The sequence below is a fragment of the Leiobunum rupestre genome, chromosome 4, assembly GCF_980474605.1.
Source record: "Leiobunum rupestre chromosome 4, qqLeiRupe1.1.hap1, whole genome shotgun sequence".
Classification (NCBI taxonomy): domain Eukaryota; kingdom Metazoa; phylum Arthropoda; class Arachnida; order Opiliones; family Sclerosomatidae; genus Leiobunum; species Leiobunum rupestre.
This window is the reverse complement of record NC_143387.1, coordinates 50,398,565-50,411,396: the sequence shown is the minus strand read 5'-3', so window position 1 is coordinate 50,411,396 and position 12,832 is coordinate 50,398,565. Positions and strand designations below refer to the sequence as shown.

General features: G+C 37.0%; 1 protein-coding gene across 5 annotated transcripts in view; it reads right to left on the bottom strand.

The window, feature by feature from the left end:
- Nucleotides 1-12,832, bottom strand: part of LOC149948132 (vesicular glutamate transporter 1-like) — a 129,125-nt gene that overhangs the window by 30,590 nt on the left and 85,703 nt on the right. For all 5 annotated transcript variants that reach the window (XM_090173016.1, XM_090173018.1, XM_090173019.1 and 2 more), the window contains exons 4-5: nt 10,202-10,323; nt 10,034-10,148 (exon numbers count right to left, since the gene is read on the bottom strand). In XM_090173016.1, the coding sequence (XP_090029142.1) occupies nt 10,034-10,148; nt 10,202-10,323 (237 nt within the window). The remainder of the gene's footprint in view (nt 1-10,033; nt 10,149-10,201; nt 10,324-12,832) is intronic.

The window sequence follows — 12,832 nt, the reverse complement described above, 5'->3', positions numbered from 1 at the left end:
AATAACGGTTGATAAAGCCGCCCACCAGTTTAGAAAAATATTTCGTATTTCTTTTTTGGGGCGGAAAAACCGCGCTGCCAGGTAAAACATCTAAAAAAAATGATATCAGTGTTGTCAGATTCAGATTATTTCTTTGAAATCCAGCGAAAATAGCCAACTTTGATTTTCCCAGCAAATGTGGAAGTAAGAAACGATAGCAGTGTTTTCAGATTCAAATTATTTTGAGTGTTGTAAGTCGGAAAATTTTCCGGAAAATGAACGAGGCCATTTTTCCGGAATATTTTCCGTATTTTTCCGAAAAAAAATAAATAAAAGGGTTTTCATTCCATGATTTGTCTAATATATTGTTTGCAAATTTAAATCAAGCGGCATTTTCGCCTCATTTGTTCCAATCTAAAAGTGAAACTAAACCTCTAGACTAGTTTAAACTGATTAACAATGTAATGCTATTAATGTTTTGTAGTATGTTTACTGATATTAGACATTTCATATCGGTAAAAAGTTAAAAACATTAAAAAACTTTTAAAAAGTAATTTATGTTTAAATTGTTTTTTTTTTTCGATTTGCGTAAAATTTTCCGTATTTTATTTTTCCGGAAAATTAACAACACTATTATTTTCTTTGAAATCCAGCGAAAATGGCCAACTTTGATTTTCCCACCAAATGTGGAGGTAAGAAATGAATATTTGGCGTCGTCCTGTCACCTATGACTATCGAAAGTGATCGAGAGAACCTTTAGGGTCGTTCCCCCGATTTGAAGAAGCTGAAAAAGTATTCCGTCGACTGGCTGAAAGAAGGGAGGAAGCTGATCTCTGCGAGAGAGAGCGATTGTCAACAGAGTTTTACCGGAAACGGAAGTCAAGTTCGCGAGCTATAGAGGCCCGAGCGTGGTACACACACTCGAAACAGTGCGGGGTTACTGGGCTGTTGCCGTGGCAACCTTCTCCTTCGAAAAGGTGGATGAGATTCGGAATGAGATGGAGTAATATTACACACTGCAGTCGACTCTTTTTTCTTCATTAATGTGACTCTCACACGGAATTCCTCTATAAAGCGAATAAACCCCCTCCCCCACCCGCGAGGCCCCGGGTCCCACTCTCGCCACATTGCGCTGGCTAGATTTGACGCGCTGTCAATTGTACCAAGCACGCTTGGACATATTTTATTGATAAATTCAAGCGCTGATTCGACTTTAGCGGAAAACGCATTTTTCGTTAGAGTCGATATTAGATTTTTTTTCTTTCGCGAAGTTTTTCTCCGCGTTTGAGAGGTTAAGTATAGAACTGCGGGGAAGTTTTGATTTGATCGCTCTGTCAAAGGTTGGTGGAAGCTTATATCAGCCTGTTCGTGACGTCGGTTGCTTAATCTCTCTGTTAACGCCAAAGTTCGATCGCTCTTTTTGGGTAGATGTATTTTATTTACTTAATCCTATAAACCTTTTTATTTTTATAACATAAGTTTTGCAAAAGTGCTTTTAGAGGCTAGGCTAATGGTTCCATATCACGCGACCATAGTATTACTATGTGTAACATAATCACTCGTAAGTATGACACAAAAGCATTTTCTGTTATGAAACCTTGTTCACGGGATATGACGAAAAACGCGTCAACAACTTTACTAGTTCGTGCGTGGCGATCACGTGACGTCGTTTCCATGGTAACATTTTCAATAGGATTATAAGAATTTTAAAAAGGTCTCATTTAAATTTTATTTGTAAATGGATGGTATTACGAATGCTGATCGAATTTCCAAATATTTATTAGGGTCGCAAAGTGGCGTAGACAAGGGGGGGTTTCCGGGTCCAGACCCCCCTTGGGACTACCTTTGACTGTATTAAATTTACACCCCCTAATCGACCCCCCTCTTAACATTCACGTACGTCGACCCCCCCCCCCCTTGACGAATTTCTGGCTACGCCACTGGGGTCACCAGTTTAAGTCGATTTGACCAATAAAATTTAAATAAACTAATAACGAAAACTGGTTTTTAAGCTATAGTGTGTATCTGGTTTCTTTGAACCAAGTTTAAGAGAATATTCGAAGGAACTAACATTTTAACTCAACAATTGTAGACAAAACCACAGTTACTTGTTGGGCTTATGAACGCTCTGCCGGTCACACTCGGCTATACTTTCAAATTCAGAGATTGACGGATTTTTAACGAAGTGATTACTCGACCTCCATCGGTTGCTGTAATACGCTATCTAAAGTTGGTTTCCATGGTAACTTTGGACGCTATTGACTTCTCGTAAGGCAGTGATTTCGAATATAGGGTACAATTCTATTATCGTTGATTCTACCAAAGCGAAGCTCTTAATATTTAAATCCAATCTTTCGATTAAATAAAATATCAATAAGTGTTTTACTAGAACGTGCGAAATTCCACCGTAGACTTAAAAAAATTTGGTTTAAATGTTGGCTCGTGTAAATAGATTTTATCAAAGAAAATATTAAAAATTCCTAACAGCTGTTTATATTGAACGTGGTTTGTTTTGGCATTATTTAGACAGATGGCGCCGTAACACTTGAGGTGATACCGGCTAACGTGTCGCAGCGTGTTTAGAATTAGTTTATGTTTATTAAAATAGTCAAAAATGTCGGCACGTTTCACGCAGCTGTTTAATTACGCTAATTCACGGGGCGTAAATTCTCCGCCCAGCCAAACCGTTGAAAGTCTTCGAAAGCTCGTATTTGGAGGTGAGCACGGGAGCTCGCGATTGTAGCCCATAAAATCGATTTTGAAATTCTATTAGGTTTAACTCTGTCGGCGACTTAAAAGCATCTTGTATACAATTTCTCTTGGAATATAAGAGAGGGGGGACGCAGAAAGAGGGAAAAGCAAGCGCGGAAGTTCTAAATTGAGACGATAGAGGGAGCGGCGATAGGCTGTTAACGAGATCGCTCGGGAGTTTCTCTCGCAAACAGTTTTAATCGGATTAAAGGAGAGCTTTCTCTCTCCCGAGCCTCGTCAATTCTTAATACGCCATTACACGTGGCGCCCCCTGTATTATCCGCGCTCCACTTTTCTCGCTCTTTGCTCCTACGCTACAAAGATTGATAGATCAACCACGACGAGAATTACTAAGTTATATTTCGCCCTCGAGTGACAAATTTTGATTTCAAAACTGACATTGCAATTACGGTTTATAATTTAATTAACTACTTAATTTTAAGGTATATTCAGGACTCGAGGCGATCTTGGGATACCTAAATTATCCTGTACGATCCTTTTTAATTACAATTTGTATCCTATATTTCCTATTTTAAAGTTCTAAAGAAAATTGGTTACCTATGAAAAAATGAAAATTAATCAAGCATATATACATGTTGTCAGAATTTATAGCCCGCTGTACCGGTAAAATCAAGAAACCACACCAGCGGAGGCCTATCATCAGAATGCCCTACGCCAGCGTCCACAAGCCCGGACAGGTGATACAGGGTGTTTGAAACGTTATGCAAAAATTTTAAGGAGTTGTAAGGCGTGGAGTTGAGTAGTATTTACCTACAATGAGTTTAAAGAGCGCCAGAGGAACTTCAAAGTGTGGCCTACTAGCCCCTGGAAGTAGGCTGCAACAAGCGCAAAACCTAGCCGCAGGGACTTTAAATACTGTTTGTTTACTTTTTTACGCTGGTTACCTGGATTGGTTTACAAAGTCCTTTTTTACCTATCATACGAACCCAAACCTTAATGTTCGCGTTTCCCTGCTGCTTGGGTTTGATACTGATTTGAGTATTCAATATTCTATAAAAACCTTTTTAATTACAATTTGTATCCCATATTTCCTATTATTTAGTTTTATGGTATTATTGTTAAAATCTGAGAACGTTCTCAAATGTTGTATTATTTGTAAAAAAAAAAGATTTATCAAGCATATACTTTGATTAATCTTGATGTGTTTGAGATATTAATCGTGAAATTTAATCCTGTAAATATCCTAGAAGTTTGGGATTTTTATCATGTAAATATCCGAGGAGTTTTTGAAATTAATCCTGTATATATCCTATAAGATTAAGGATTTAATTCTGTAAATATCCTAGAAGTTTGGAAATTTTATCATGTAAATATCCTAGGTGTTTTTGAAATTCATCATGTAAATATCCTTGAAGTTTGAAAATTTTATTCTGTAAATATCCTAGGAGATTAAAGACTGTAAATATCCTATAAATTTAAGAATTTTATCCTGTAAATATCCTATAAATTAAATAATTTAATCCTATAAATATCCTAGAAATTTAAGAAATTTAATCCCGTAATTCTTAAAACAAATGAATGATTTGTGCACTGATAAATTTCGAAATATCTATCTCGGCCACATTCCGCCTAGAAAAAATCGGGTGTATAGATGAAACAGAATGATCCCCTTTTGGGATACGACTATAGATACCGTAGAGAGAGGGAGCTACCCGATTGAAGTTTTCTCGTGGCTATCTGGTCGCACTTTTTTGAAAGGGAAAGTCCCCATCTCTCCAATAATTTGATAAGTTCCGTAACGAGTATTTCCTATAGCCTAATTTTGGCAGCGTGCAAAAATTGGATTAAATATAGTCAGCCGTCCGCCCCATCCCGGAGAGTCACCGGGTTACCGGGAAGTTTTTCCAGCATCTCCCCGAAGCTGAATGTACCCGTTCCTATAAGTTTCGCTCGTAACGGCGGGTGAGTTGGAATGAGGTTCCCCGGGTGGATGCGCTCTTGCCGAAACTCGCTTAGTCGAGCGAGGAAAACTCATTTTTGTCCGAATGAGAGAGAGGGAGAATTTAGATCCCATTATCCTCCGCGGCCTCAAATAGTCGAGTGCGTCCGCGACGCCGACTGACACAATAGAGAGAAAGAGAATTGTCCTTTTTACTACATTTTTTTTGTCATGTCAGAAGTCACGATTCGGGATCAGAAACGCGTTTCTACATGCGTCTACATTTGGGCTATTGCGCCCCCCTCCAAAATGCTCCCTCTATACAGTACAGGGTGGAAGCCTCAGCCGTGGTCCAGCCTCGGTACTTCTCCTAGTACACCAGAGTGCTGCGGGTCGAACACTTCTACAGGCGCTGGTATTCCACTAGAGGTCGGGGATGGTTAACTTTTATTCAATAGATAAAGCTCTCAAAATTATTCGTAAAATGTTTTGATCAAGTAATTTATATTTCTGTATTATCCGATTAATTTTTTCGATAAATTTGTAAAATTAATCGGAAAAAAGACGTTTTTTTCGATAAAAAGCTCAAATTTTACGAATAATACATGTTTTTAACCATTTTCCGAAATATTATCCGGTAAATTTCTTTGTTTACATTTTTTTCCCAAAAAAAATCAATTTAATCATGGATAATGATTAACCGTTACCGACCTCTATATTCCACAAATAGACCAATGGCATAATTAGAAGCGCATCTTTGTCCAATCGCCCAAAAAGCATTTGGAGGATGCGTTTCTAATTCTCCCATTGGTCTATTTTTAGACTAGGAAAAGTATCGAGGCTGGACCACGACTGAGGCATCCAATTCTCCCATTGGTCTATTTTTGGCCTACCAGCGCCTGTAGAAGTGTTCCACCCGCTGCACCCGGGTGTACTAGGAGAAACACCGAGGCTGGACCACGGCGAAGGCTTCCACCCTGTATTTAGCGGGTCGATACTGAGCCGTACCTGATTATTTCATTATTTAATAGACTATCGGAAATTTTCCCTATTTCTATCGAAGAAAGAAGTGTATTATTCACTTTGGCGAGTGTATTATTTCCAGCCGACAACCTGTATTTTTTAATCTAGTTAAAAGCGCGAGATAAATTGAACGAGATACATTTACAAAATCTACTATTCGAATATAACTGCTTAAGTAATTGTCAGGTAAAGGTCCTAGAGAGGTTAATCGAGTAGGCGTTTTAAGTGTGAATTTGTAACCCGGCCACCTGATTTAAAGGTATTAAAAGTCGCTAGCGGACTTGGGCCTAAGGTGGGGCCTTGGGCATTGGCTAAGCTTCTCTGATGTCGCTAGCGTCGAAATCAAAACAAGATGCTTACGCTACATTTTGACCCAAAAGACGGCACCTAAAATTACCCCTCGCGTTGATTAGCTTGACGTTCGTAATCTGTCAATAAGTTAAATTATAGTAATTTTTAACAATATATTATATGATATATATAATTTAGGTTAAAGTCCACTAAGTAGAGTATACGGTATCTAATTATAATAATTATAAATGGTTCTCTGACGACGTTATTGTTTCACTATTTTGAATTTTAGCTTCCATTGCCTTTAATAGATGGCACCACGCTCTCCAATAAAGTCGTTTTTTCGAAGAATCGGATAAATTCATTTCCATCTCTAATAACAAGGGTCTTATCATAATACAGGTGGCAATGATAGAGCCGACAGTTGCTTTAAGTAATTTAACTCAACTATGGAAGCTAATAGCAAGAAACACAGCACCCCACACAAGGAGAGCCCAACCCGTCAAAAGTCGTGCATTTTCTGGTGTACATTTATCATTGGTTAGACGCTTTAGCGGAAGGGGAAAATTCGGAAATTGTCTTCCCCCTTTCCGTAAAATGTTCAGCGTAATGGTTCGTCCAATGAGATTAGTACACAACATTGCGTTAGCGTGCACTCTTAAAAACGTTGGGTTAAATGATTTTGGTTATTTCATTTTTAACTACTTTTTGAGTAAAAAAAACCCAAATGTAGTTGAAAATCTTGAAACGCAAAATTTGGGTTAAACAAAATTAGGTTGTTTTTAAGATAATATAATAGCAACCCAAAGTTGGGTCATACTATCAAATTTAAAGTTCCCACGCGCCAAAGACGATATGAGCGTCGTGTGTCCATCGAACTTGTAGTCTTTGTAAGACTGGAAATGAAAATTTTTGCGCCATTCTTGCATCGTTTCCATGAGTGCTTGAAAGGTTTCTGAATTTTTGATTCTAAAGGTATAGAATACTTTTAATTTAATTTACTATTTATAAATTAAATTTTTCCAATATTTTAAATTTATTTTTGTATGTTGTGTTGATATTTCAGCGGAAGAACGTAATGAGCTCCCTTGTTTAAATATATTGCAAATTGCCAAGGCCCTACGATATTCTTTCCAGTGTGATCAAATTTATAAACCAAATTATTTGTTAATTTATAACCCAAAATTGAGTAATATATTAACCATATTTTGGGTAACTTTTAAATTTAACCCAAAATATCGTAATTAAAACAACCCATTTTGGGTGAAAACGAAAACCACCCAATATTTTGTTTGGTTAAATACTGACCCAACAATGGGTAAAAAACAACCCAATTAATTGTTAAATTATAGCCCAAAATTTAGTCATATATTAACCATATTTTGGGCTAATGTTCAACCCATATTTGGGTAACTTAAAAATTTAACCCAAAATAGCGTTATGAAAATAACCCGTTTTGGGTGAAAACTAAAACAACCCAATATTTTGTTTGGTTAAATACTGACCCAACAATGGGTAAAAAAAACAACTTAATTTGGGTCAAAAACAACCCAATATTTTTAAGAGTGTGTTTAAAGGCTAGCCACGTTCTCCTTGTGTTTGTTGCTCTAGCTAGATGGAAGTCTGCGTTTTTGCCCTTGTTCAACTCGCTATATACCAGTTCAGTCCCTACTGTCAATTCCGACATTCGCGAACCGTATAGACTACATTTGTCCTTCAACAAGTATAGAGATAGAACGGGTAACTCGGGCTATTTGACACGGACGCGCAACGTTTTGTAAGCCATCAGTTTCTATTTTCGTCAAATCCGTTGCAACATCTCTATCCGCGCTGGACCCGGATTGAGTCAGCGGAAGCGCCATATTGCGTCAATTCCCCGGAGGCCAGCGAACTTGAAAGCCATTTTCCAAATTGCCCGCGCGCTGCCTGTCCCACGCCATCGCCCGAGTCCCCAGATATAAAATTGTCCAACTTCAATTATGTATAAAGGCTACATTGGTGACCTTCCCTCGCTCGCTCGCTTTGATGTACGAATGTCATCAAGTATTCGCTCGTACGTTTCGCGAGGGAGTTTATGGCGAATATTTTGTTCGTTTTCTCGTTAAAATACAGCTAAAATCGGCGTATTCGTCGATCTCCGTTTGGGTGGCGATCGATACCCGTTGTCCGGCGCGCGCGCGTCGAAAAGGGCCGCTGATTTGAATGGACACCTCTTTGTACGCGATCTGATCTACGAATTAGCATCACCATTACGTTAGAAACCGATTCGCTTTCTCTCTCTCTCTCTCTCTCTCTAGCTACGTTCACACTTACCCCGAAATTAGCTTCGATTAGGTAGCTGGTTTTTAAAACCAACGTGAGAAATCGCTTCGTGTTGGTTCGGGAAGAAACTCGTCCAAGTCGGTTCGCTTAGAATCGCTTTCAAAACGACAAGGCGGGGAAGTAAAATTGCTCGTATTTTCAAAAATAATGGGAATAAAATTCTAAATAATATCAAATATTATTACTATATAGTAAACATGATTAACTAATTGTTTTGGGATACATTTTAGTATTTTCAAAATTCTAGTCATAATTTAAAATAGCGTTAAGCCTTGGCTATAAGCGAACGGGGGTGAAGCGATTTCGCACGTGTGAACTAAGAATTATCGTAGGCGGTCAAAACTGGCATACAAACCGACCTAAACTGGGTTTTAGGCTCTAGTGTGAACGTGGCTTCTGTGTCGCTTTCTGATACATCTCGACAAATCCGATTTGGTGCTCATTACGTACAACCCACCGAGGCGTACTTATTTACCACGAATGGATCTTGTCGATTTAGGGTTAAGGAAACTGAGACGACTATTTGGTCGATTTCGCACGTGTGAACTAAGAATTATCGTAGGCGGTCAAAACTGGCATACAAACCGACGTAAACTGGGTTTTAGGCTCTAGTGTGAACGTGGCTTCTGTGTCACTTTCTGATACATCTCGACAAATCCGATTTGGTGCTCATTACGTACAACCCACTGAGGCGTACTTATTTACCACGAATGGATCTTGTCGATTTAGGGTTAAGGAAACTGAGACGACTATTTTGTCGATTGCCCAAATCGTTCACCAACTTCTAAGTACCCGAAGTCTTACTAGATGGCGCCAGCGGTCATGAAATGTAGAAATTTCAAATTATTCTCAGGCCGCTAATAGAATTATTTTTGTAGGGTTTCTTTTGATACCGAATTTTCCCAAAAGTTGTTGATCTTTGGTCTATAGTTTTGGCATAAACCATCGCGTAAAATTAGTGCTTCGAACTAGGTTTGGCGAAATAAATCGGCAATTATTTATTCATTTCCCACCAAAAAGTATAAAATGGCGCCATCTAGTATAAATTAAAGCATTAAAATCAAATCTCTAATGGCTTCACGCTAAACGCGTGTTTCTCTGTAAGCCACGCGTGAATTGGTCTAATCTTATTCTCTTAAATTCGCTTTAATTCTGATACCCAGTATTTCACTTCTTAAAAATTAATTCGAATGTTTAATATTAAGTAATCAACGCTGGCCACCTAGATTGTATAAATTTTGAAATCAACCACGAAATTATCCAGGGAAGTTGAACAAAGTTTGCGAAATTAGCGAGACTTAGCCGGCAGCCCGGCACACAACAAAAACGCAAAGGCCCTAAAGCCACGTTCGATCTCGCTGCGGTTCTTAGCATTTGGAAATCTTTTTGTTCACACGTTTGATTTCCTAATTTGTAATTAGGAGTTCGTCTGCTCACGCATTTGAGTGAAGTTTCAAAACATTTTATTTAAAAAATGCATGCACCCAGAAGAAATTTGTTGTATTTTTTAAACAAATAGATCAAAAGTTGCGAGTCACTGTTCACACGACGGGATACAAACCGGGCAGGAGTACTCGCAACGTTGCAGAGGGTATGTGTGAACGCGGCTTAAATGGGTTAATTAATTATTTTAGTTTTTAACGCGAAGTGTTTATGAAATAAAGTTTCGAACGCTAATTTGTCGCTGCAGTTAGCCTCAATCATCCAAATTGATTCGGCAATTCGGTAATTCGTGAAAATTGGGAAACTCTATGGTAAGTCTCTTACCTCGACTAGTCCCTGAAGTACTCTGACGAAGATAAGCATTGCCGGATTGACTTTGGCCGCTCCCGGAATCAACATGTTGAGTCCGGCGGACACCGCGATGGCCGTTCCAAACACCCTGCAATGAGATGATTAGTATACGAATCGAGGAATATACGGAGTGTTACATACCTATTGGCCGGGTATTTGGCGGCGAGGAAGCCTCCTGGGACCTGCGTGATTAAGTATCCCCAGAAAAAGGAAGAGTCGATCACGCCAATCGTGTCCGTACTCCAATCGAATTCTGCCACTTCCTGCCACGGACAAAACGCAACAACAACATCATATTATTACGCTGAATCTTATAGTTTCATGTATTGATATCGGACCACGGTTGGACATGAGGATATTTTTTTTTTGTAGTCAGCCTGACTAGTGAGCCGGGGGGTAAGAAAACAAGAAGGAAAGCCAACATTTTGCTTTACCCGTCAGAATTAAAATTGGAATCTATTATGACTAGTGTTCGGAATTGTTTATTCACTATCCACAAATTTTCCGATTTATTTAAAAAACGTTGGTAAAAAGAATATAATTTTAACTTATTTAATTATGTTTTTTACGCAACCAAGCATTTATTTGAATAAAAGTGGTATTTATTTAAATAATTGTTTGTTTTATTTAAATAATATATATTTTAGGCTTATTCACTTTCGATTATTTAAACATTTTACAAGTTTTATTCAACTATAACCAATATATTGGTTATTTAAATAAATATTATTTAAATATAGCCGAGCTTATTTTATTCATGGAAAAAATTAATTGACTTGAGTTACATGATGTGGTTTAAAAAAAATGGGATTGATGAATGATGCATTTATGATACGCCATATTCGTCAAATTGACTGAATTAATTACTTTAAAATTAAGAATTAAAATAGGAGTTTATTATCACTTGAGCTACACGACTTTGGTCGATCACATTTTTTTAAAATAAAATGGGAATGATGAATTTATGATACGCTATATTCGCCAATATTTCTGAATATTTAGTCAAATTGACTAGTGAGCCCCAGATTTCGATTAATTTTAGTAGTCAAATGCCGTGACTAGTGCCTTTCGTCCAAACCTCAATGGGACTACATAGATAATGACGTACTTGGCCTGATCTCTAGTTTTAATCAGGCTACGCAATTTAACCCAGCCAGATGAATTAACAGGCAATAAAAGTTTCAATAATATCCGACGCATGCGCTGCTAGACCATTTAAACGGAAGACTTTGACGTAATTAACCAAAGACCTATGTCATGAGAAGTATGATCTCATGGCGTTTAAATTTTGGATACTCCGACTGCTGCCAAAGAGCTCCGAAGATGTCTACGGGTTTCATTGAGTTATCGAGAGCAGCTCCCGAAGAGAATCGCGTTTTACGTTGCTCCAAGAGAGATCGACTCCGAGGTCAGTGACGGAGCATTCGAATTTAGAAAATTAGAGCTAGTTTTGATTAAAACAGTTATTTTATGGGTAGATTATGTAGAGGGAAATGCGTAGGGTCCCTAATTAATTGCCTACCAACCAAACTGTCGTTATTACGACAAATTACCAGGAGACTAATAACTCTGGCTGTGGGTAAGATTTGAAGGTAAAATGTTTAGAGCCGAGGGGGTAGCCACTTAATAAAACTGGTGTAGAAACAGTGAGAAATCGAAATAATTATTTCCGGAACTCTAGAAATAGACAAGAAATATTGGAAATCCACGATAAATATTGGAATATTTTAGATATTTCTGGCAATCTAGAAATAAACGGAAATATTTTAGATATTTCTGGCAATCTAGAAATAAACGGAAATATTTTAGATATTTCTGGCAATCTAGAAATAAACGGAAATATTTTAGATATTTTTGGCAATCTAGAAATAAACGGAAATATTTTAGATATTTTTGGCAATCTAGAAATAAACGGAAATATTTTAGATATTTTTGGCATCTAGAAATAAACGGAAATATTTTAGATATTTTTGGCAATCTAGAAATATTTTCGATAATTCTGGTAATCTAGAAATAAACGGAAATATTTTCGATATTTTTGGAAATCTAGAAATAAACGGAAATATTTTCGATATTTTTGGCTATCTAAAAATAAACGGAAATATTTTAGATATTTCTGGCAATCTAGAAATAAACGGAAATATTTTAGATATTTTTGGCAATCTAGAAATAAACGGAAATATTTTAGATATTTTTGGCATCTAGAAATAAACGGAAATATTTTAGATATTTTTGGCAATCTAGAAATATTTTCGATAATTCTGGTAATCTAGAAATAAACGGAAATATTTTCGATATTTTTGGAAATCTAGAAATAAACGGAAATATTTTCGATATTTCTTTAAATCTAGAAATAAACGGAAATATTTTCGATATTTTTGGAAATCTAGAAATAAACGGAAATATTTTCGTAATTTTTGGAAATCTAGAACTAAACGGAGAAATATTAGAAATCTCGAGAAATCCAAAGAACTATTAGAAATCTATAGAAATCGAAAGAAATATTGCAAATCTAGAGAAATAAACGGAAATATTTGGAAATATTTATCAAATATCGGAAATATTTAGAAATCAGAAATCTGGTGTTCCATTTTTTTCGAAGTGACTACTCCCTCGTATAGAGCATAATTGTCGCTCTGATTTATATATTTTTTATATTAATCAATCGAAATAAAGCTTAAACAAAAATTTTTATCTTATTACTTCCCGCACTACGTAGCTGAATGAAATATTCATTAATGAAATGAAATGGTTACCAGATTCACCTGGCTA